The following is a 26,393-nucleotide window of genomic DNA, read 5'->3' on the forward strand; positions in this document are numbered from 1 at the left end:
TAGAGTAACACTACACATTGGTTACTGAATACAGGACTCAAAGCCAGAAGCCTGTGCTACTGCTGAGAAGGCATGCCTCTCCATTAGTCTGAATGACACTAGGAAAGTAAAATTCAAGTAATTATGGAGTCACGGAGCATGGAAACAGGCACTTCAATACAACTCATCCAAGATGACCAAGCCTGTGTCGTTTATAAACACATAGAACATAGAATGGAAGAACACAGGATGAGGCCCTTTGCACCAGACACAATGCCAAATTAAGCTAAATCACTTTCCCCATACCTGATTCCTTTCCATATCATTACAATCCCTATATATTTGTGCCTTTATTTAAAAGGGTCTTAAATGTCACAACTCTGTCTGGTCCTACTGCTATCCCTGGCATCCTGTCACTGCTCTCTGTATAAAAACCATGCCCAACACAGTTCTGTTGTGCATTTAATTTTTAAGTAATGTTTGAGTGACCTTGTATATATATTGTTTGATTAAGCATTCCCGTTTGTTTAAATAATTCATTACAGGTTATATGTATAAATACGTGGATTGTTTATGTCATCACCCTACCACGTGATACATGTGTACCTCGCTTAAAGTAAACCCAAAGTTAGACCCACATTTCAGACCCCTGTGTCTTCCCTTGAATTAGTTCAATGTTTTGAAGGTACAAAGCAAAGCAATTTCCTTTAAACTTTTCCCCTCGCACTTTAAATGCATGTCCTCTAGTATTTGGCATTTCTATTGCAGAGAAAAGATTTGGCTGTCTACCCTATCCATGCCTCTCATAATTTTATAGACTTCTAATTAAATCTGAAATTAAAAAGGCAAATTATTAACGATGACCACAAAATTACTGGATTGTTATAAAGACCTCATCTGGTTTCCCTTCAGGGAAAGAGGGAGCTTTACTCTCTTTACTGAGTCTGGTCTATACACAGCTCCTGACTCATAATATCCTTTAAGTTAGACTCAGAGAGGTACACCATGGAGATAGAAACATAGAAACATAGAAAATAGGTGCAGGAGTAGGCCATTCGGCCCTTCGAGCCTGCACCACCATTTATTATGATCATGGCTGATCATCCAACTCAGAACCCCGCCCCAGCCTTCCCTCCATACCCCCTGACCCCTGTAGCCACAAGGGCCATATCTAACTCCCTCTTAAACATAGCCAATGAACTGGCCTCAACAGCTTACTGTGGCAGAGAATTCCACAGATTCACCACTCTCTGTGTGAAGAAGTTTTTCCTAATCTCGGTCTTAAAAGGCTTCCCCTCTATCCTCAAACTGTGACCCCTCGTTCTGGACTTCCCCAACATCGGGAACAATCTTCCTGTATCTAGCCTGTCCAATCTCTTTAGGATCTTATACGTTTCAATCAGATCCCCCCTCAATCTTCTAAATTCCAACAAGTACAAGCACAGTTCATCCAGTCTTTCTTCATATGAAAGTCCTGCCATCCCAGGAATCAATCTGGTGAACCTTCTTTGTACTCCCTCTATGGCAAAGATGTCTTTCCTCAGATTAGGGGACCAAAACTGCGCACAATACTCCAGGTGTGGTCTCACCAAGGCCTTGTACAACTGCAGTAGTACCTCCCTGCTCCTGTACTCGAATCCTCTCGCTATAAATGCCAGCATACCATTCTCCTTTTTCACCGCCTGTTGTACCTGCATGCCCACTTTCAATGACTGGTGTATAATGACACCCAGGTCTCGTTGCACTTCCCCTTTTCCTAATCGGCCACCATTCAGATAATAATCTGTTTTCCTATTTTTGCCACCAAAGTGGATAACTTCACATTTATCCACATTAAATTGCATCTGCCATGAGTTTGCCCACTCACCCAACCTATCCAAGTCACCCTGCATCCTCTTAGCATCCTCCTCACTGCTAACACTGCCGCCCAGCTTCGTGTCATCCGCAAACTTGGAGATGCTGCATTTAATTCCCTCATCCAAGTCATTAATATATATTGTAAACAACTGGGGTCCCAGCACTGAGCCTTGCGGTACCCCACTAGTCACTGCCTGCCATTCTGAAAAGGTCCCGTTTATTCCCACTCTTTGCTTCCTGTCTGCTAACCAATTCTCCACCCACACCAATACCTTACCCCCAATACCGTGTGCTTTAAGTTTGCACACTAATCTCCTGTGTGGGACCTTGTCAAAAGCCTTTTGAAAATCCAAATATACCACATCCACTGGTTCTGCCCTATCCACTCTACTAGTTACATCCTCAAAAAATTCTATGAGATTCGTCAGACATGATTTTCCTTTCACAAATCCATGCTGACTTTGTCCGATCATTTCTCTGCTTTCCAAGTGTGCTGTTATCACATCCTTGATAACTGACTCCAGCAGTTTCCCCCACCACCGACGTTAGGCTAACCGGTCTATAATTCCCCAGTTTCTCTCTCCCTTCTTTTTTAAAAATTGGGGTTACATTAGCCACCCTCCAATCCTCAGGAACTAGTCCAGAATCTAATGAGTTTTGAAAAATTATCACTAATGCATCCACTATTTCTTGGGCTACTTCCTTAAGCACTCTAGGATGCAGACCATCTGGCCCTGGGGATTTATCTGCCTTCAATCCCTTCAATTTACCTAACACTACTTCCCTACTAACATGTATTTCACTCAGTTCCTCCATCTCACTGGACCCTCTGTCCCTTACTATTTCTGGAAGATTATTTATGTCCTCCTTAGTGAAGACAGAACCAAAGTAATTATTCAATTGGTCTGCCATGTCCTTGCTCCCCATAATCAATTCACCTGTTTCTGTCTGCAGGGGACCTACATTTGTCTTTACCAGTCTTTTCCTTTTTACATATCTATAAAAGCTTTTACAGTCCGTTTTTATGTGCTCTGCCAGTTTTCTCTCATAATCTTTTTTCCCCTTCCTAATTAAGCCCTTTGTCCTCCTCTGCTGAACTCTGAATTTCTCCCAGTCCTCAGGTGATAGGCCCTTCTGCCCATTCAGTCTATGCTGGCAATCAAATACCTGTTTACACTAATACTACGTTCTCATCTCCTCCTCCTCCCTCCCCCCATCGCCAGATTCTCCAACTCACCTGCATTCTTGGGGAAATTTGCAACAGCCAATTACCTGAGCAACCTGCACATCATTAGGCTGTGGGGAGAAACTGGAGCACCCCAGGGGAAACCCACATAGTCACAGAGAGAGGGTGCAAACTCCATACAGACAGCACTGTGGATCAGGATTCAAAGTGGGTCCTCAGCATTGTGAGACAGCGGTTATACTAACTGAACCTGGCCCCCACAGGCAATGACAAAAGAAAATAAATGTTGCACTAGCCAATGACGCCACTTGTCTGGAATGAATTAATAAATAAAAATTACTCAATTCCTCTCAGGGTCAATAAGTGACACTTATAAACGTTTAGTTACAATCTCGCTGCTCGCTAATGAATTAGCATCCAGAGCAGTGGATGGAGGCCCCTTTGAATCAGAGAGCTTCCATCTGCAGCAGCCATGTAATTCTCTGAACGGAGCAAGGATCGCACTCAGATTGGAGCCGGGTTCCAGCTGAGCCCAGTTCTGACACCTGGGTAACAGGAGAATTTAATGCACTTACTCTGCCTTCGCTGACCCTGAACAGATTCCTTAGGAGTGCAACAAAGCAGAAAAGAGTGGACGAGATTTGTGTGGGATATGAATTTCTCTCCTGGTTTGCACCGGGCTGTATTTTGAATGAGGAGAAAAAGCAGCTAGTTGGAAGAAAGGCTTTGCTGAGAATGGCAGGAGGTAAGATGTCAGCACTGGTTTCAGTGATACTGTATAGTGAAAGAGTCTGGAAATACAGCTCAAATAATTTAAAACAGGTGATATATCCCTAGCAGGAATTGTAAATAAGGTTAGACTCATTTCCAATTTGATCAGCTCTTTTTATTAAGATACAGCACTGCACAGTGCTTGATAAAAGTAATCGTTTCAATGAATCATGGATGTCTAAATGATCCGTTTGAGGCATACAGAGGAAGGTCTATAAAAGCACGATTCAGCAAGAACTGCTGCTTCGACCCTCCATGAAATTATTCTCTTGCTGTTTCAGATTTTCTTTCATGTGTTGATATGGGGATTGTTTTGGGCTGGTAATTAAGCTGGAAATTTAAGCATTTACAGCAGTTGTCAACGCACTGAGCGTCCTCAATGAACAATGGTATACACGCAAGAGGGTCAATGATAAGGACTTTATTTTCACAATTTATCAAGGACAGGCTCCAGATCCCTTCAAGGAAATCCTTCATCTGTCTATATATACACATCCATGATGAAGAAAAGCTGCTTGTGTGATAACTGACATTATTCATTTTAACTCTAATATTTCATTGTCTTAGCTCTCCATTTTACAAAGGAAAAAATATCTTTCCTTCTGCTTGACTTAATATCTGCTGCTATCATTGGTCTCACCCTGAGAAGGTTTGGAACTACCCCAAATTCCCTTTTGGCTGCTTTCCGAAGCTAAAACGAGGAACTGTTGTACTTCCTGGCACCACTGGAATGTTAGCATGGAGTCACCCTCAATGGGTGGGGACAATTTTCACTCTACAATGGGGACAACAAAATTATAAATATGTTTCTGATGTTGTTATATGTTACTAGGATAAATATGTATAATGGAAGTACAAAGCATTGCCTTTATTCGGATGAAATGCTTTGGCTGTAGCTCCAAAGATCACGTTGTTACTGGCGGTGTCACAGTGCATATACCTGTCATCTTTGAATCAAAAGGCTCTGGGTCCAAAATCAGAATCAGGTTTAATATCGCTGGCATTTGTCATGAAATGTGCTCTTTTGCGGCAGCAGTACATTGCAATACTTTATATTTTTTTAAAACTATAAATTACAATAAGAAATATATCCTTAAAAATTAAATTTAATAAATAGTGCAAAAAGAGAGGAAAGAATATTGAAGTAGTGTGCATGGGTTGGAGTCCCACTTTGGAGTTCTGAGTATTAAAAAAATCTAATATGACACCACTGGTTCAGTACTGAGGGAACCCAGCGCTGATTGTATTGCTACTTGCTGGGTAGTATTAATCCAGGGCCTCCTTATTCTCCCACAAAACTATTGAAGAGAATTTAAGCAGGTACATGGATAAGCAAGAAGGATATAGACCATAAGGAGGCAAGTGGCCACTGCTTGGTTGATGTGAAAATGTTTGGCTCAAGGAGGTGATTTTGTGCTATATAATTCGATATCATTATGACATAAAATGCACCATGGTGCTGTTTTGTGGGAGATAGGGAGAGTCCTTCCCTGAAATTTATTTCTGTCTTAACCTTGGTGAAATAGGTAACCTGGTAATAATCATTACACTGTTGTGGAGCTTGCTGTGCATAACATGGATGCTGCATGCCTTGATGTTCACCAGTATATCAACTGGAGATGCACAAGTACTTTTGGACATCTCATGTATGTGAATGGTACTATATAAATATAAACCATTGCTAGATGTTTGAACATTTCACAAAAAAAAAGCCTTAAACTTCAAGGAAATGCTTTATTTCCCCTCCAACACTCATTTTTAATATTTGGCGTCAAGATGTTAATTCCTGAAAACCAAAGCCCTTCCACATTGCCATAACTTCAGGGAAAATCAGCTGGAAGCATTCGGTTCTGGATGTGATCCCACATTATCCAAGACCATCAATGCGCTGATAATGTCCTGTTCCACTGGAAGCTCCCCTAGCTTCCAAATAAAGTGTACAACAGCAGGAAACCCTGCAAATAGTTGGAGGAACCAATGTGTTTAGGAAATTCCTTCACAAAGACCTGGCATTGAGTTGTCATTAGGTTGTTCAGTGAAGGCAGAACACCTCCCTGCCGCACAATAGAAGCAGGTAGCGAATGGGGCCTGAACCTCCTCACAGAAAACTAATAATGTGATGATATTGAATTTGCTGTCCACAAAATTCCAAACTTAAATGAAGATCTTAAACCCTATTGGCTGTAGATAGCTACAGGTACCCTTGCTAAAGAGAACTTATACAATAGCCACCTACTCTTCAAAGTTTAGATCACTTCCCTGCTTATCCTCCATGGTAAATTGAGCTGCCAATACCCTCTATTTGAGCAGTGGGTACCCTCCCTTCCCCACTCCCCACCCACCCCGCTTACCAAGATTCTTCTACCTAACAAAGTAAACACGGTTCATTTACCTTTAGTGATACATGTCTAAATTTAGATAAAATTCTTTAAGCACATTTAAAACTCACAAAGTTTCTATCTTATAAATTATTTCCAAATGACAAAATATTTCTAAAACACAAAAGATTTCCAAAACACAGACATAATTCCTATAAGTCAAAAAGATAAACCAATGAACTACAGATAAATGAGTCATCTGTCACGGAAATAAAAGGCAGAGGAATGGATTCCAGCCACCCTGTCATTCCTTGACCATTCCTAACAAATCTGACTGCTCTCTAACATTTATACTGCTTTTTTAACTATTTGGTGACTTCACATGCATGTGATATTTTTCAGTTACTTCGTCAGGCCAGGTGACCCAGTTGTTCACTTGTTTATAACAGGAGACTCAGTAAGAACTGAGTAAGTCTGAGGATTTTGGTTGGAAGTTTAACTTAGTTGGAAGCAACTCTTTGGCCGCTGGAAGAGTCAGCTGCTGTATCAGAAAGCTGAGCTTGTCAAGAAGCCCCGCGACCCTAGACAGTGAATATCGATTATAATAATATATCTGCAGTATGGTCGCTCAGAGATTACTTGTGTAAGTCCACCAGTGCAATACTCACACTGCTCACCATCTTCTGTGCCAAGCTATAATTCTGTAGGAAGCACTCTTGCCTGCAGCTCGAAATTGTGAATTTGTATCCCGCTCTGAAATGTTATGCACACAAATTGAGGTTATCACCTACTCCCTACCCTTCATATCTCTGAGGGAATGCCATACTGTCAAAGGCACTCTCTTCTGTTCTGGGACCTTCAGTTTTGGTTGAATATGAAAGACACGACACAATTTTGATGAAGACCAAAGTTTTCTAAGCCATATTTATCACCCACACGCTATCACTGCAACACAGATTATCTGGTCATCATTATGTTGCTGCTTGTTGGAACATGCTATCGCGAGTCATCTACCATGTTTCCTCCATTACGACAGTGACACTTCATAAAGTACATCGTGGACTGTAAAACACTCTGAGATGTCCTGAAAAGGTGAAAAGCACCATGTATATTCAAGCCTATCTTTCTTGATGGATTTGTCAGGAATCAAACCAATCAGATGATTAGCAGATTCAATAACTGAATCTGCCTAATTTCTTGAAAATAGAAGATAGAATAACCGTACAACAGCATGGAGGAACTCAGCAGGTCATGCTGCATCTAAGGGAATGAATTAATGACCAATGTTTGGGGCCAAGACCCCTCATCAGGTCTCAGCCCAAAACATCAACTGTTTATTCGTTTCCACAGATACTACCTGACCTGCTGAATTCCTGCAGCATTTTGTACATGTTACTCTGGATTTCCAGCATCTACAGGATCTCTTGTGTAGCATAAACATTTTTGTTACACTCCATCTCCATATCTTCAACAAAAAATGAAAACTTGCAGGATTTCACATGACTAAAGGTTGTAGAACTTGTACTTTAAGTTCTAAAGTAAGTGTGTGGATAGTTCTGGGGTATAGGAATTTTTTCACTTAAAATTTTACAGGAGTGTGGGATTTCTGAACATTTGTAGAAGGAAGTGATCATATTATGAGGATGTTGGGAAGCCACTTCAGCCATTAGGGTTCAAAGGCAAGCAGGACAGTGGGATGTTGAGTTAGGATTCAATGCAATGTTGATTTAGGATTCATATTGTGTGAGCCAAATACCTTGATGTTATCACGCATATTAAACAGTGCAAATAAAAACGGAAGTCTTTCTTGCTGTGGGATCTGCCCATCGAAAGGAATCTAAACAATGGCAGGAAATTTCAGAGAAAGGTGGGGATGAAGTTAGAACAACCTTAAGTTTAGCAGTTTCCTGATTAGAGTGATCTCTCAAATGAATGCTGGAAAAGTCCACAGATTGCTCTCTGGCAACAAATTTAACCTCAGAATTCCATCTCAAAGGTAAAAGTTGTGAACAGTTCGATCTGTTACTGGTACCTATCAGGTTTCACCCGCATAAAGGTAAATGGAAGTACTGAACACAAAATAATCTGCAGATGCTGGGGTCAAAGCAACACTCACAACATGCTGGAGGAACTCAGCAGGTCAGGCAGCAGGTCAGGGCCCCGAACAGTACTTCCAAGTGAGGCAACACTTCACTTGTGAGTCTGTTGGGGTTATGTATTGCATCCGGTGCTCCCGGTGTGGCCTCCTCTACATCGGTGAAACCGGACGCAGATTGGGGGACCGCTTCGTTGAGCACCTCCGCTCCGTCCGCCAAAACAGACAGGATCTCCCAGTAGCCACCCACTTCAACTCTGCTTCCCACTCCCATTCAGATATGTCTATACATGACCTCCTCTACTGCCATGATGAGGCTAAACTCAGGTTGGAGGAGCAACAACTCATATACTATCTAGGTAGTTTCCAGCCCCTTGGTATGAACATAGAATTCTCCAACTTCCGGTAATTCCCTCTTCCTCCCTTCCCCTATCCCTATGTCACTCTGCCCCCTCCCCCAGCTGCCTACCACCTCCCTCTTGGTTCTGCCTCCGTCTACTACCCATTGTGTTTTCCCCTATTCTTTCCTCACCTTTCCTGCCTATCACCTCCCTGCCTCCCTTTCCCCACCCCTTTATCCTTCCCCTTACTGGTTTTTCACCTGGAACCTACCAGCCTTCTCCTTCCCACCCTCCCCCACCTTCTTTATAGGGCCTCTGCCCCTTCTCCCTACAATCCTGACGAAGGGTTCCGGCCCGAAACATCGACTGATCATTTCCACGGATGATGCCTGACCTGCTGAGTTCCTCCAGTGTGTTGTGAATATAAGTACTGAGATACATGATAAATGTTCTCTAATCCTTTACTGCTTTAACATAACATGATGCCCGACAAATAAATATCTGAGATACTCTATCATTGTCCCTACAGTCGTTACTTTAGAGTGCTGACTTGTATTTGCTTTGGAAATCCACTGAAGTTGGACAATGTGTTTCAAGTATGTCAACCATTCAGCTCCTGATGCTTCACAATGAAGCTTCATCGACATCAATTCCTACTTACCAACTCCGACATTGTAAATGCCTCCAAGGCATTATTGAGCAAGGATAGCAGAGATAAAGCAGCGTTAAACCAAACAATGGTTCTTTAAGGTTGTCATAGCTGGAAGTGTAGAAGTGAAAAGCTCCCACTAACTATTAAATGCTCCTAATGGCGTGCGTCTCAAATAACCTCTGACAATCAAGACCAGCTCCTGGCTTTCACATGAGGCTTAGCTACTAAGCCCATTAGAACCACTTCTACTGAGAGGAGAAGGGACAAAGGCGGGTTACTGGCACTTTAAAACGCAGTCGCTTTGGGCAAATGGGGTTCATCAGCCATAGTTGGCAACTCATCTAGAAGAAGGGAAACTCTGATCTCAAACCTCTGCTGCCTTGTGGCTACACTCACTCATGAGGAAGGCTTCCAGAGTAAACTCCAAGGAAAGCCCAGAACTGGAGTCCTAAGGCAATAATACATTGAGTTCAACAGTGACTGGTAACTCCGGCGAGGCCGCTGGTGCCAAGCTGTATCGGTATCTGCTGTTCCTTTGAATTCATCAGCTGCATGAAGAGGGGGAGTCTGCTGCGTGGGCAATGGCTTGCTCTCCATATCATACTGCCCAGCCTTGCATACTAGCCTGCATTTATTGACTGTACTTAGTGAGCTAGGATGAAACATCTAACCAACAGATTGCCTCAAACCAAAGAATGAAGCGTTACAATAGCTCATCAAATGTTTGGTCAAAAAGTAGCTTTCAAGGGTTTTAAGCAGAGCCTAAAAAGGAGAGGCAGAGAGGGTTGGGGAGGGAATTCCAGAGATTTCAACAGGGACAACTGAACCCCTTATGTTCTTTTTCCCTTTAATTAGGGACTTGCTGCTAAGGAACATCTGCTAATGATCAGTGGCTAATTGTCACATCCTTAATGAAGAAATACTTTGCAACAAATTTCAGTTCAGTGCAGATGAGAGGTCAAACTCAGAAATTTACTGCTCTAGTTTCACTCAAAAGCCTTTATGCAATGAGCAATTGAGAGCATCCCTCCCCCATCTCCTGTTCTGAAGCAAAACGAGACAGTTTTCAATCTTGAAGTCATATTTAATCCCGAGATGTGCTTCTAAACACAGATCTGCAACACACTAAAACCACATATTAATCTCAGTTATGACCTACTCTGCCACCGCCTCACCTCATCTCCTGCCGAGATCCTCCTCCATACCTTGATGCTGTCAGACTGGACTATTCCGATGCACTTCTGATATCCTTCTTAAACATAATATTATCCAAACTTTTACCCGTGCCCTGACTCACACCAAGTCCTGTTTTCCCACCACTCCTGTGCTTGCTGATGTAGTTTGGCATTTCACAGTTCCCTTTCTTTTCCTTTCCCTGTAATGTCCTCAAGTCCTGCAAAGCCCAGAGATTGCTAAATTCCTCCATTTATTATCTTCTGAACATCCCCAAACAGAATCACTTTACCATTGCAATCCATGCCTTCAGCTTCCAGGGTCTAAGCTCCAAACCCTGGATTTCCCTCTGCAAAACCCTCCTCAATTATTTCTTCCTTTAAGACACACTCTAGAACCTATCCCTTTTTATCAAACTTGTTCATCCCTCCCAACATTTCATTGTGCAATTAGGTGTAAGGTTTTCTTTGATAATGTCCCTATCAAGTGAATCTTTCCTAATTAAGGGGTAATTATTATTGTCACAACATATCTGCCTCTTGTTATACACATTATGATTAAATTATTGATCCCTATATTGCTCGGTTGACCATTGTTGTTGCGTCCCAGCTGTCTACATGATGAGCAAACCGGGACAGTACAATATGGAGAGAAAGCTGTTGCCTATGTATCAGGCTCCCCCTCTCCACACAGCCGATGAATCCAAAGGAACAGCAGATACTGATGCAGTTTGGCACCAGAAGTTGCCATTCAGCATTGAACTCAACATATCTCAGAGACTCCAACTCCGGAGACTTCCTCACGGTTTATTCCTGAAGCCTTCCCCACGAGTGGGCACCGCCACAAGGCAGCGGAGATTTGAGATCAGAGTTCTCCTTCTCCAACATGAGCCGCCAATCACGGCTGACGAGTCCCATCTGCCGGAAGTGACTGGTTTTAAGGCATAGTGTCCCACCTTTGCCCCTTCTCCTGTCAGTAGAAACGTTTCCTCCAGGCTCAGTAGCTCAGCCACACGTAAAGGACAGGAGCTGGACTTGGTTGCCAGAGGCTATTTGAGACACACATCACTGGGAGCATTTAATAGACAGTGGGAGCTTGTCCCCATTACCACCCCAGCTATAACAACCTTAACGAACATGCTCTCTGATCAATTGTTCCGACCTACATGTGCCACTTCAATTTCTGGCAATAACTTCCAAATGATATTGACTGCACTGCAACCACTCTACAGAAGAAAATCAGATGTGTTACCGAGTTATAGAATGCAGCACAGAAACAGGCCCTTTGGCCCAATTCATCCATTGCTGCCCGTGCTAGTCCCATTCCTGCATGTAGTCCATATCTCCATAACCCTTTCCTATTCATCAAACCATTTCTTCTGTCAGCTCATCCCATATACTTATCTCATTCTGTGTGAAAATCCTGCCCTTTAGGTCTCATTTAAATCGTTCCTGTCTCACCTTAATTCTTGGTCCTTTAGTTGTGGACTTCGCTACCCCAGGAAAAAGGCTATGACCATCCATCTTCTCTATGCCCTCACGATTATATATGCTGCTAAAAGGTCACCTCTCAGACACCTTCACTCCAGGGAAAATGATTCCAGCTTATTCAGCTATTTCTCTTCATAACTCAAGCCTTCAAGCAAAATCCTTGTGAATTTTTTCTGTACCTTCTCACTATCTGCACTCAGAAACACATGTTAGCAATTCAGGTTTAGTACCCGCAGAATGTTCTGATCTTGTTTCAGATTTACAGCATCTCTAGTAATTGGCTATGTCATGATAAGTTATACCCTATTTCCTCCTTATCCTCCTTCCCTTTCTCCTACTGTCTACTCTCCTCTCCTATCAGAGTCTTTCTTTTCCCAGCCACCTGACTTAACCTATCACCTGAGTCCTGACAAAGGGTCTCGGCCGGAAACGTTGACTGTACTTCTTCCTAGAGATGCTGCCTGGCCTGCTGCGTTCACCAGCAACTTTGATGTGTGTTGCTTGAATTTCCAGCATCTGCAGAATTCCTGTTGTTAACCTATCACCTTCCAGCTAACCTCTTTCCCCTCCCCCTACCATTTTATTCAGGCATCTTCCCCCTTCCTTTTCGGTCCTGAAAAAGGGCTTTGTCCCAAAATGTCAACTGTTCACTCCTTTCCATAGATGTTCCCTGATCTGCTGAGTTCAGGCAAAAGAATAAATCAAGGAAGGTAGTGCACCCGTGGCTGACAAGAGAAATTAGGGATAGTATCAATTCCAAAGAAGAAGCATACAAATTAGCCAGAAAAAGTGGCTCACCTGAGGACTGGGAGAAATTCAGAGTTCAGCAGAGGAGGACAAAGGGCTTAATTAGGAAGGGGAAAAAAGATTATGAGAGAAAACTGGCAGGGAACATAAAAACTGACTGTAAAAGCTTTTATAGATATGTAAAAAGGAAAAGACTGGTAAAGACAAATGTAGGTCCCCTACAGACAGAAACAGGTGAATTGATTATGGGGAGCAAGGACATGGCAGACCAATTGAATAATTACTTTGGTTCTGTCTTCACTAAGGAGGACATAAATAATCTTCCAGAAATAGTAGGGGACAGAGGGTCCAGTGAGATGGAGGAACTGAGCGAAATACATGTTAGTAGGGAAGTGGTGTTAGGTAAATTGAAGGGATTGAAGGCAGATAAATCCCCAGGGCCAGATGGTCTGCATCCCAGAGTGCTTAAGGAAGTAGCCCAAGAAATAGTGGATGCATTAGTGATAATTTTTCAAAACTCGTTAGATTCTGGACTAGTTCCTGATGATTGGAGGGTGGCTAATGTAACCCCAATTTTTAAAAAAGGCGCGAGAGAGAAACCGGGGAATTATAGACCGGTTAGCCTAACGTCGGTGGTGGGGAAACTCCTGGAGTCAGTTATCAAAGATGTGATAACAGCACATTTGGAAAGCGGTGAAATCATCGGACAAAGTCAGCATGGATTTGTGAAAGGAAAATCATGTCTGACAAATCTCATAGAATTTTTTGAGGATGTAACTAGTAGAGTGGATAGGGGAGAACCAGTGGATGTGGTATATTTGGATTTTCAAAAGGCTTTTGACAAGGTCCCACACAGGAGATTAGTGTGCAAACTTAAAACACACAGTATTGGGGGTGAGGTATTGATGTGGATAGAGAATTGGTTAGCAGACAGGAAGCAAAGAGTGGGAATAAACGGGACCTTTTCAGAATGGCAGGCGGTGACTAGTGGGGTACTGCAAGGCTCAGTGCTGGGACCCCAGTCGTTTACAATATATATTAATGACTTGGATGAGGAAATTAAATGCAGCATCTCCAAGTTTGCAGATGACACGAAGCTGGGTGGCAGTGTTAGCTGTGAGGAGGATGCTAAGAGGATGCAGAGTGACTTGGATAGGTTGGGTGAGTGGGCAAATTCATGGCAGATGCAATTTAATGTGGATAAATGTGAAGTTATCCACTTTGGTGGCAAAAATAGGAAAACAGATTATTATCTGAATGGTGGCCGATTAGGAAAAGGGGAGGTGCAACGAGACCTGGGTGTCATTATACACCAGTCATTGAAAGTGGGCATGCAGGTACAGCAGGCGGTGAAAAAGGCGAATGGTATGCTGGCATTTATAGCGAGAGGATTCGAGTACAGGAGCAGGGAGGTACTACTGCAGTTGTACAAGGCCTTGGTGAGACCACACCTGGAGTATTGTGTGCAGTTTTGGTCCCCTAATCTGAGGAAAGACATCCTTGCCATAGAGGGAGTACAAAGAAGGTTCACCAGATTGATTCCTGGGATGGCAGGACTTTCATATGAAGAAAGACTGGACGAACTGGGCTTGTACTTGTTGGAATTTAGAAGATTGAGGGGGGATCTGATTGAAACGTATAAAATCCTAAAGGGATTGGACAGGCTAGATGCAGGAAGATTGTTCCCGATGTTGGGGAAGTCCAGAACGAGGGGTCACAGTTTGAGGATAAAGGGGAAGCCTTTTAGGACCGAGATTAGGAAAAACTTCTACACTCAGAGAGTGGTGAATCTGTGGAATTCTCTGCCACAGGAAACAGTTGAGGCCAGTTCATTGGCTATATTTAACAGGGAGTTAGATATGGCCCTTGTGGCTATGGGGATCAGGGGGTATGGAGGGAAGGCTGGGGCAGGGTTCTGAGTTGGATGATCAGCCATGATCATAATAAATGGCGGTGCAGGCTCGAAAGGCCGAATGGCCTACTCCTGCACCTATTTTCTATGTTTCTATGTTCCTCCAGCATTTTGTGTGAATAATTTATTTCCACGTCTTTGGAGCAGAATTAGACCATTTGGCCTATTGAATCTGCTCTGCCATTTCATCATGGCTGATCCATTTTTCCTCTCATCCCCAATCTCCTGCCTTCTTCCCATATCCCTTCATGCCCTAACCAACCAAGAATCTGTCAACCTCACCCTCTTCCTTATATATATACACATAAAAACTTGGCCTCCACAGTTGTCTGTGGCAAAGAATTCCACAGATTCACCACTCTCTGGCTAAAGAAATTCCTCCTCATCTCCATTCTAAAACAGTGCCTCTCTACTCTGAGGCTGTGTCCTCTATCTTAGACTCTCCCACTACAGGAAACATCCTCTCCACATCCACTCTGTCAAGGCCTTTCACCATTCGATAGGTTTCAATGAAGTCACCCATCATTCTTCTGAATTCCAGTGAATACAGGCCCAAAGCTTTCAAACGCTCTTCATATGACAAGCCATTCAAACCTTGAATAATATTTGTAAACCTCCTTTGAACCCTCTCCAGTTTCAGTATATCCTTTCTAAGATAAGTGGCCCCAAACTGCTAACAATGCTCCAAGTGAGGCCTCACCCGTGCTTTATAAAGTCTCATGATCTCAGAAGGCACTGAAATGCTTCAAAGGAAATAAGGTTTTTTTTAACAAAAAAAAATGCAACATTCCCCTCACTGACTCCTGGGAAACTCTCTTCCATGTCCACTCAAGGTGTATATGGGGTGCATGACTACCACTCATCAGCCATCTCCTGTCCCATCTGTAAAGAACAACTTTGCCTTCATTAGCCAACTCAGAATCTTCAAAACCAGAGAGCAAGCAAGTCACCTTCAATTCCTGAGAGATTGCCTAGGATTCTTGATATATGGTCAACCAGTTGGCATGATGCAGTTCACAGCACATAGACAACTGATTCAGACTTGTCATTGACCTGTTTAACTGACAGACAATTGTCCATGTACTTACCCTTCTAAAGTGATGATGGGACTCCAGGTTGGGCACCGTGGTAGTGAGGTGGTTAGCACCATGTTATTACAGCTCAGGGTGTTGGAGTTAGGAGTTCAATTCCAGCGTCCTCCATCAGGAGTTTGAATGTCCTCCCCATGGAATGTATATGTTTTCTCCGGGTGCTCCAGTTTCCTCCCACAGTCAAAAGATGTACTGGTTAGTAGGTGAATTGGTCATGGTAATTTGTCCTGTGATTTGGCTAGGGTTAGTTCTGGGGTTGCTGGTGGTACGGCTCGAAGGGCTGGAAGGGCCTTTTCCATGCTGTATCTCTGGATAAAACAATCCCAGAATCTTTTGATTCAGTGAATATGTATCACAGCTGAGCCAAAAGCAGTCTTCATCAGGAGCATACACAAATTCCTGCAGGATTTATAATCTATTCCACTGACCCTAAGTAATCCTTGGCCCAAGATTTGGAAGTTTAGTCCTTCTATGTTATCCTACTTAGATCAAATTAGTTCTGCTAAAACAGGTACTGTAGAATATTTCAGATACTTGTAGTGTCAAACCTGCTTCCAATTTGCTGCTGAGTTTTACGTTATCTATGTCACAGTTTAAAAGTTGCATGTACCTTACCACAAAAACTGCAGCTGTGACTCCAAGTCCCATCACAGCAACTTGAGAAATTAAATTAAGTTAATTAAATGAATCTGCACATTTCAAAAAAACTGAAATCAATAATGGTCACCATAAAACAACAGGATTGTTACAAAAAGCCATCTGGCTCACCAGTATACTTCAGGGAAGAAATCTTTTGTCCTGACTCAGTCTGCCCTATGTGTGACTCCTGGCCTACAGCAGTGTGGTTAACTCTTAACTACCCACTGATGTGGTGAAGTAGGCCTCCCGGTTCATTGACAAGTAGTGGGCAACAAACTTAGGCCTTGCCAGTGATGCACTCAGTGCATGGTAGCAGAAGATTTTTTTCATACTTTGAAAATGTTTGTTTTAGCTGGGGATAGAGAATTATCAGCCAGAGATTTGCTATTTTCTGTGTATAGTGACATGTTTAGCCATGGTAGACTCTAGAAATCCCCTTTACACTTTTGGCCATTGCTCAGAAAAGGAAGAGTTCTCATTGAGCACAAAATATCAAGCTGCTAGAGGAACTCAGCGAGTCAGGCAACGTCTATGGAGGAAAATTGGTGGTTACTATTTCAGGCCAAGGCTCTTCATGAATAATGAAACATCTCAACCCAAAACATGAAATGTTCCTTTCCCTCCACAGATGCTGCCTGGCCTGCTAAGTTGCTCCAACAGATTCCAACATCTGCAGTTTCTTAGCGAAACGCACAAAATGCTGGAGGAGCTCAGCAGGCCAGGCAGCTTCCAGGTAAAGAGTACAGTCAACGTTTCAGGCCGAAACCCTCCATCAGGACTGGAGAAAAGGAAGCTAAGGAGTAGATTTAAAAGAGAGGAGAGGGGAGAGAGAAGCACCAGGTGATAAGTGAAACCTGAAGGGGAAGGGATGAAGAAAAGTGTTGGGAAGTAAAAGAGACAGAAGGCCATGGAAGAAAAAAAAGAGGGTGGAGCACCAAAGGGAGGCAATGGGGTGGGCAAGGAGATAGGTGAGAGAGGGAAAAGGGGATGGGAAATGGTGAAGGAGAGTGGAGGTTTGGGGGGCATTAACAGAAGTTCGAGAAATCAATGTTCATGCCATCAGGTTGGAGGCTGCCCAAAGGCTACCCAAACAGATTATGAGGTGTTGTCCTAAGTGTGGCCTCATCATGACAGTGGAGGAGGCCATGGATAGACATATCAGAATGGGAATGGAAGTGGAATTAAAATGGGTGGCCACGGGGGGGAACCGCTTTTTTAGGTGGATGGGGTGTAGGAGCTCAGCGAAGCGGTCTGCCAATCTACGTCAGGTGTCACAGATATACAAGAGGCCACACCAGGAGCACTGGACAACAGTATATGACCCCAACGCACTCACATGTGAAGTGTTGCCTCATCTGGAAGGACCGTTCGAGGCCCTGAATGGTAGTGAGGGAGGAGGTGCAGGGGTAGGTGTAGCATTTGTTCCGCTTGCAAGAGTAAGTGCCAGGAGGGAGATTAGTGGGGAGGGATGAATGGACAAAGGAGTTGCTTAGGAAGCCATCCTTGCAGAAAGCAGAAAGTGGGGGGAGGGGAAGATGTGCTTGGTGGTGGGATCCCATTGGAGATGGTGGAAATTTCAGAGAATTATATGCTGGATGCGGAGGCTGGTGAAGTGATAGGTGAGGATGAGGAATCCTAGAGTGGTGGGAGGATAGCGTAAGAGCAGACATGCGTGAAATGGAAAAGATGTGGTTGAAAAATGGAGGACATCTCCTTTGTTCCAGAATGCAAAGCCTCATCCTGAGAGCAGATGCAGTGGAGGCGAAGGATGTGAGAGAAGGAGATGAGGTTTTTACGTAACGGAGTGGGAAGAGGTATAGTCCAGGTAGCTGTGAGAGTACGTGGGTTTATATTAGACATCAGTGGATAAACTGTCTCCGGAGATTTGAGGGCAGGGTGGAAGTTGAAGGTTAAATGAACGAAGTTGACGAGTTCAGCATGAGTGCAGGAAGCTGCACCAGTGCTGTCCTCGATGTTGCGCAGGGAAAGTGCTGGGCAGTCGCCAGTGTCAGCTTGGAACACAGACTCTTCCATATAGCCAACAAACAGACAGGCATAGCTGGGACCCATTTGAGTGCCCACGGCTACACCTTTTGTTTGAAGGAAGTAGGAGGAGCCAAAGGTGAAATTATTTAGAGCGAGGACAAGTTCCGCTAGGCAGAGGAGAGTAGTGGTGGAGGGGAACTGGTTGGGCCTGGTGTCCAGAAAAGAACAGAGAGCTTTGAGGCCTTCCTGGTGGGGGATGGAGGTGTTATCTACAGTTTCTTGTATACTTACTAAATACATTGACCAAATGGGCATCTTTTATTCCTTCGCAATTTATTGGTGCTGCATTCTACCACTTCATGACAACGCACCTGAATATTGTCTTCATCTCAATGTAGAAAGCAATGGGCCATGCAGGTGAATTTAAATAACTCTTGGTTAGACAGGAACAAATTCAGCCAATCCTGTGTTCTACTGGGGACTGTTGTCAGAGCAAAATAGGCATATGAATGGATTTATCAGTCCAATTTTCCCCTGAATTCCATGAATATTAGTGATTGTAGCTCCAAACAACATGAATATTCTTTATGATTCCTGCAAGAATGCAATTGAAATCTATTGTCATGTTTATATAGCTGAGGAATGACCCATATTTGCATATTCAAGAAAGGAGATAGACCTGACTGCAGTAACTACAGAATGGTCTTCAGCTATCTATAATGGAGAAATTCTTTGCAAACTTCTCTCAATAACCAAAGAGTTCTCCTTAAATCACTCTGTCCAGAGACACAGTGGGCATGACGTTCACCATGTGAAATGCTAAAGGAAATAAAGGATCCTTTTTGACCTCACCAAAACTCCTGACCCTAAGTGAAAAAATTAATTTCCATGTTATGCTGATAGAATGAAGAGATAGGTAAATAGGGGGAAAAACAGAGGACAATGATTAACTTATAATCAATCACCTTGTAAGTGCTTTAGCTTACTGCTTTGGACAAGTTTGGACAAGTCAGAAAGAAGCTTCACTCTGCAATGGGTGACGTACTAGTCATTATTGTCTAAAGATACGCAAAGGCTCAAATAAGGAACTATTTGATCTTGCAGAAGCAGCTCAAGGTATAGCTAAATATGGGAGGGATGAGGTAACGGCTAGAATGTTCTGGAGAAAAGGGGAAGGGTCCAAATGAGAAACTGATGGGCTAGCTTTGGCTTAAAATAATTATAACTAACTGACCAATGATTATTTTACATCTAATTGTATCTTAGCATGTGATTGAAATGATTCTAATATTGTCTAAACCTGTAATCGTAAGATTTCCTGCTACCTGATCAATGTTATAAATTGTGGAGAATTGTGTAATTCGGGGGCAGTTTCTGGACTGGCTGTCTTGGGAGATCAGTCTGTAACTTCCCCCATAGCATGCTATGAGTAGAGAATAAAGGTTTGAAAAGAATTACGTGTGTCAGTGTATTTGTGGTACAATTGCTATTGCATCGGGTCCAATCGAGTACGACAATGCCACCTTCATGATGGCATTCAAGGCATGATAGGTGGATTCACAATGGACACAACCACACTGCAAACAGATGTCAAGCCAAACCCCACTACATCTGGCTCCAATATATGTTTCAATTTTCCTCACTGTAGTACTACACCCTACCTTCAAATAGCTCCCCACTGGAGTGGAGATATGTATACAAAAGGACAGACTGGAAACTGTTCACACTCTATTGCCTTGCTATTTGAACCACTGTCTCCCCAACTTCAGTCGTCAAGATGCAGTACACTCATGTGATTGTTTGAAGGGTGGGAATCCAAACATCATCAGCTTCTTAACGAAAGCATTCGAGACATTAAGAATCATGCTTAATATCTGGAAGAGGTCCTCTATCAGCATGCCTCCTCTAGATCACAAAGTCCTCTGACAATAAAGATTCACGTTCACGGTGAGATCTTGGGAAATCGGGGACCATTTCCCATACTTTGTGAGACACATTATTTCAAAGGTTGACACCCGTAATCAAACTCACATTATCTTCAGTGCCCTAGAACAATCTTCAACCATGTGAAAAAACGGCTATTTATAGATTAAGTTTCCAAATTTGACACAGAGCAGATAATCCTCAAGCAATAGTAACCCTTTAATAGGTTCTTAGATTTGAGCTACCTACAGCAAGTATTCTAAGCACTAAGGAGGTGCCACCACCACTTTTAAATCCTTCTAATCCACCAAGAGGATAAGCAAACTAACATCAGCGTCACTTTGCAAGCCAACATCCCCAGTATTGAATCCTTGATTATATCCAATCAGTTCTGTTGTGCAAACAACGATATTTGCATACTCAGAATCCTACATTGCCCACTCGTGATACTGATGTTCTACCAGGATTACCTGGAGGAATAGGACAACTGATTCACGAAGATTGTCAAAGCCTCAATGGAGAAGTGTAACTTCGTAGTGGGCTCCTAAAATCAGATGGTACTGAGAAACCACAGGTGCCAAGGAAGCCTGGTTTAAATGGCAGATCCAGCACACTGTCTCACAATCTACTCACCCACCCTCCTATCCCAGCAGAAGCAGAATCTATTAACACCATATTAACCTCATCAGCTACCTCAGATCCCATGAACCACAGAGTAAGCAAATTATGCTTGACCCTGAAGGACTGATTAAGAAGAAAAAGAGAGTATTTTTTTTACAGTTTAAGAATGAAACAGATTTGAATATGCAGTGCCTATAAAATGTAAGACTAAGCAAAAATCAAATTGGGGCACTGAAGGAAACTCTCTATATTCAGTTTATGTTAACACCATCAACTTTTTGTGAGGAGCAATAATGCCAAAAGAGCCTTCAAGGACGGGTACAAATTCTGTGTTTTTTTTTGTCTTTCAGACTCGAGGTGGAAATAGAACAACTTGAGAGAGAGGAATCCCAGATCGCTGCCAAGGAGCAAATCATTCGGGAAAAATTAAGGGAAGCAGAGAAATCGTTTGAGGACCTGCAGAAGGTAAGTAGACTGGAGCCCATTACTCACTGACTGCTGAGGTGGAAGCAGCTCTGAGCTTAAAGTTTATGCCACCTATAGTAGAGGAGAGATTAGGAAGAATCTGGAACCGTAAATGTTCAGATAGCTTAAAAGAGTTCTAGGGATAGATAAGGACAGTGGCAGATATTCATGATAGTGTCAGAGTCAGCATTTCCTTTGACCGTATCCTCAGGAAGGCAGTGACCCTTACTGGAAGGTTGGCGGGGGGCGGCCACTTTGGATTATAAACCTGGATGGTTGAAGCACAAACCTTCATGCCCAAGGTGACGTGACCCTCCCTTCTACTGACCCCTTAAAAGAAAAGGGTCTGTCTCCTAAGCAGGAGCAGTGTTCTCACAGTGTTGTTTGTGAGAAGCATCTGCACACAAATCAGATCAGATCCTTGCCTGGTTGGACATTTCCTGATGGGATCACCATGGCTCAAACCTATGGCCCCGCCCACTTTCACTAAAACAGTAGGCCTGTCCAGATGACTATCCCCATTTGAATGTCTTCTCATTGAAAGAGTATGCACAACAAGCAGTGTTCTGTCCTGAGACCCAGATTCCAGTCCACCCTGATGTCCTTTGACCACTAGCCTACACTTGCCTTCCAGCTCAAGACTGATGACCTCATTCACCAGAATGGAAGAACTCTAGACAGGCCAACAGCGGCTGGTATAAAGCTGAAGGGCCAATTGGCAAGAGAGCACCTCTCAGCTCAATTCATGATTGTTTGACTGCCATTTTTCAGCCAGCATCAGATCTCCAGCTAATATCTGCCTTCCCAATATCATTGTGTTGGCGCAGAATTCAAACTCAAGATGACCAGCAAAGAGGTCTCAGCTGGCACCACCTAGTAAGACCATTGTCCAAAAATAGCCATTATCCAATCAAGAATTCTAACGGTTGACATTATTTTTAAGTGCATTTATTTTATTTTATTTTATTTTATTTTAATTCCTGTAGAACTTTGCTTAGGAGAGATTGGCCAATGTTGTGGGTTGATGGGAAGCACTCCTAGCTCTGATTCAGTAGGTTGCAGAGAGCAGTCCCATTCCGCAGATCTTAGCAGAGAAACGTAGGCTGTCATTTTCCTGCAGTGATGAGGAAGTGCCACCTGATGTTTATAGGAGATGGTTTATTGAGACCCTCTCTGCTCTCTCAGGTGAATATAATAGAAGGTCAGGGAGCTTCTGACAGTGTCCTGTAAAACATTTGCCTTCCAATCAAAATCTCTAAGTCAGGTAACACATTGTTGTTTGTGAGAAGCAGTGAGAGGCTAATTGATTTTATGTTCCCCACAATACCACAGTGATTACTTAAAAAAATGATTGGCTATGAAGTGCATTGAGACAGCTAAAAACCATTAAAGATTCCTGCTTTTATAATTGATCATAGTTCGGACTTAATACAGACTGACAGCTTTTCCTTCAGTGATCTGAAGCAGTGCCACCAGGGGAGATCTTTGGTCAATGTCATTCAATGCTCCTGGGACGGCTGGTCTGAAGAAAGGCTGAGTATCCTCTGAAGTTAGACGAATAAAAGGAGACCTCGTTAGAAGGCACACAATTCTTGGATGGCATGACAGAGTAGATAGAGAATGGATGTTTTCCTCAGAGGAGTCTTGAACCAGGGTTCATACTCGAAATAAAGGGAAAATGATTTTAAAATGAAGTGAGCGGAAAACTCTTCATTTAAAGGGTAGTGAATCTTTGGGACTTTCTCCGACAGCTAATTGGAGAGCTAAAGCATTAGTTGTATTCAGAATAAAGATCAATGGATGTTTGGATAAGTATTGAATGGTGGAAGAGGTAGGAGAGACCTTTTGAAATGAATAATTGATTTTTAGGAATATTTTGAGCTGATATTTTAATGTGAATGATTTTATTCAGTGTCAAAAGCAGATTTCACTGCTCACTATGCATTCCTAGCCTGACCTTGCTCCTTTTGTTTTTGCTATTATGCTGCACCATGGAAAACAATACGACACTGATAGAAAAACTTGTGTTTATTAGCCTTCATTTTCTCCCCTTAAATGCATTGGCTCCTCCAAGACACACAGCCAAGTGAGTGGTAACAACTTGTATTGTTGCAGGCAGACAGTTGTGGCCACAAGCCTGATAGGGTTTCAGTATTAACCAACAAATGCATATCCTTCTAGAAAGGAAGGAAAGTCGTTATTTGCATTTTTGGACTCTTCCTGTTGCTGCACCTCCCAACGATTTACAGACAGTACAATGTTTCTCGTTGCCTGTTTACTGTTGTCCTGTGGGAAACAATGGCAGCCATGGGAAGATCAAAGGGGTAATGATCAGACAGACTTTATTTAGTGGTATTTGCAGTGGAATAAATACTGTACAGGGCATTCGGGAGAACTACTCTACCTTCATTCATGTTTGAAATACATCCTTACATTTTAACTATTGAGCATGAAAGAGAGATTTTCCCCTGAAGTGCTGTTTGGGAAATATCTTTTCAGAAGCCAGTTATGGATTGATGATATAGTTGTCAAGTTATTGTACAGAGATGCAAATTTCACCATTTGGTGAACTAAAACTCAGTTAATGAACTCGTCTGAAAGGTAAAAGTATTGACAACCATGAAATTTTTCAGAGGTAAGCTGAACAACTGAGATAGAAGATATCTAATGAAAAAGCAGACTCAGTACAAACAACTGAATGGCCTATGCCTTGCATCTAATTCTTATGTTTTATAACAGACTGTTGTAAAAACCCATCTGGTCCTGGATCTAGACTGTAACATCACATGTGACTTAATGTTAGATATTCTTTGATAATGCTCCCACAATAGAAGCTGCTGTTTCAATAGGGAGTAAGAATCTGTCTTGACAGGCCCCTTCACATATTTTATTTAGTCTAATGGAAATATCTCCAACCATAGTAATCATAATGGGTGTGTTACATTACATGGCAGTGAGAAAGAAAAAGGATACCCCTCCCTTGCAGACCCAGCTTCTCAAATGTTGTGCCACTAAGTCAGCTCATGACTCAAGCTAACCCCTCGGAAACTCCTTCCACTTGCCTGTTTCATAGCTCGCAATAAAGTTATAATTTTAAAATATGTATTAATCTTCTTTTGAAATTCCCTGGCACAGTAAAATGGAATTGTGACCCCACAATCTACCTTATTACGATTTTGCACATTATTGACCTCCCGAACTGCAGTTACTCTGTAGCTGCGACACTTTATTCTGCATTCTGTTACTGTTTTATCTTGTCTGACCTCATGCACAGCATAATGATTTGATCTATATGAACAGAACAGTATACAAGTCAAAGTTTTCACTGTATCTTGTTGTTTATGACAATAATAAACTAGGTCCATTCCCCAGTTGTCCCCAGACCCAACAGTCTGATCTAGGTGAAAGAATCATGTGGCATGACTAGAGCCCTTCAGCCCATCAAAACTGAACTGACCATGGAGCAGACATTTGGACGCACCAATCCCATTTTATTCTCCCCACATTTCCGTCTGTTTCCCCTGAACAACAAAAGCAAATGCATCCAGGCACTCCTCTACCCACTCGAGGGGATGTACAGGGGACAATTAACCCAACAGCCCACAGGTCTTCGGAATAAAAGCAGATCAACCACTGGAAGCTATACAGTCACGGAGAAAATATGCAAACTCCACATCGAAAGCAGCCAAGATTAGGATCAAACTGGAGTTCCTGGAGCTGTGAGACAGCAGCTCTACTAGCAGTCCCAGGTTCCCCATGCCTTTGAGTAAGGATGTGCTTCTTGCCATGGCCCTCAACCAGCCCGGTTCTATCATTATGTATCCTTGTACTGAACTGCCTCTCTAAGAAGCATTAGTTGGTCTTCATCTATCCCAATGTGATTTTTTTTTAAACTTATCAGTTAGATGGCTCGTGTAAAGATGCACCTGGATGATGGAACTCACAATTTAAATATTTAGTCTGTGTAAATCTCTCTCAAAGAGCACCAGATCCATGGTGATGCCTGACAGTCAGCTGAACACAGCACTCCGCTCAGTCTCAGAGCCGCTGTTCGTGCCACTGCACCAGAACAGCCTGTGCTTCGGTATTCCAGCCCCCAAGTTAATTACCCTGTTAGTAGCTACTTCCACGGAGAATGGTCGTGGAGCTCGAGACTGACCTTTTGTCCTCACCAAGTGGGCCCCACCAAAACCTAATTGTGTCGCTCCTCGGCAGGAGAGAAGCCGGCAGTGTGACATTTCTTTGAAAGCTCTCCTCTTAGCAAATTTGTGTTAAACATCAATTGAGGCCACCCTCAGAGCTGAGACTTCCCCCCGTAATAATCTTAAAAATCACCCGGTTTCTGCGCTATGGTTTGACTACTGCAGAGTGCTTGTAATCCATAATGATATTATAAGCAACCACGTGACTTCTCATGCACTGATACGCAACTGGTTAGGTCTGTATGGGGAGTCATCTCACTCTGCTTTGTAATAACTGCAACGGAAAGCTGGAATTTCAGCAGAAAGTAGATTTTAATCACACACTGCTAGGGTGTGTGCCTTAAATTATTGTGCCTTGTGTCCATTACAAAAGTAATAAATGAATGCTTTGTTTCATTTCACAGAGCTTCTCCAAACCCGATGGGGGTAAGTAAGCTTTTCATATTCAGTATAAGATGTTTTGGTGTGCAGGGGCTGTATGGTTGTCAGTGATATAAATGGGGATTGCAGTTGTACACATCGCCTTCACTTTTGAACACACTAGCACAACACAAATTTGAAAGGGGATCAACCTGTATCAAATACATAAGCTTACTGACTGCTTCAAATGGTGCATTATTTTTTTTAATTCAAAAATTAGCAAGAATAAGGTGCTATACCTGTTGCTGTCAATCATATATTTTTTTAAAATATTATGATGAAATCAGAGGTTTCTGAGTATGAAATTTTCCAACTGAATACTCTCAGTGGCTGACTACATCGAAGCCATAGATCAATAGATCGGATAAAGGAATCAAAGAATGAAGGCTTAGAAAGGAAAGTGAACAATATTATTGAAAGGTAAAGCAGCCTTTAGGAAATTTGGCACGTTCCTGCCCATATTTCGTATGTTCTTACAATATATCGCCATTATTTGATTGCCAGTGGCAGGTTATTCAGTCACGC

The 26,393-nt window shown here is 42.7% G+C and overlaps 1 protein-coding gene across 2 annotated transcripts in view; it reads left to right on the forward strand.

The window, feature by feature from the left end:
* si:ch211-12e13.12 (PALM2-AKAP2 fusion protein) overlaps positions 1 to 26,393 on the forward strand; it is a 392,124-nt gene that overhangs the window by 103,420 nt on the left and 262,311 nt on the right. Inside the window, exons 1-3 of one of the 2 annotated variants that reach the window (XM_063048940.1) lie at positions 3,554 to 3,767; positions 21,132 to 21,246; positions 25,853 to 25,874. Coding sequence is in view for 1 of the 2 variants with exons in the window: in XM_063048937.1 (XP_062905007.1) it covers positions 21,132 to 21,246; positions 25,853 to 25,874 (137 nt within the window). In the remaining variant the exon portion in view is untranslated. Of the gene's footprint in view, positions 1 to 3,553; positions 3,768 to 21,131; positions 21,247 to 25,852; positions 25,875 to 26,393 lie in introns of those variants that run through there. The other variant, XM_063048937.1, reaches the window with a different exon arrangement.

Source organism: Mobula hypostoma, chromosome 5 (assembly GCF_963921235.1).
Source record: "Mobula hypostoma chromosome 5, sMobHyp1.1, whole genome shotgun sequence".
NCBI classification, from domain to species: domain Eukaryota; kingdom Metazoa; phylum Chordata; class Chondrichthyes; order Myliobatiformes; family Myliobatidae; genus Mobula; species Mobula hypostoma.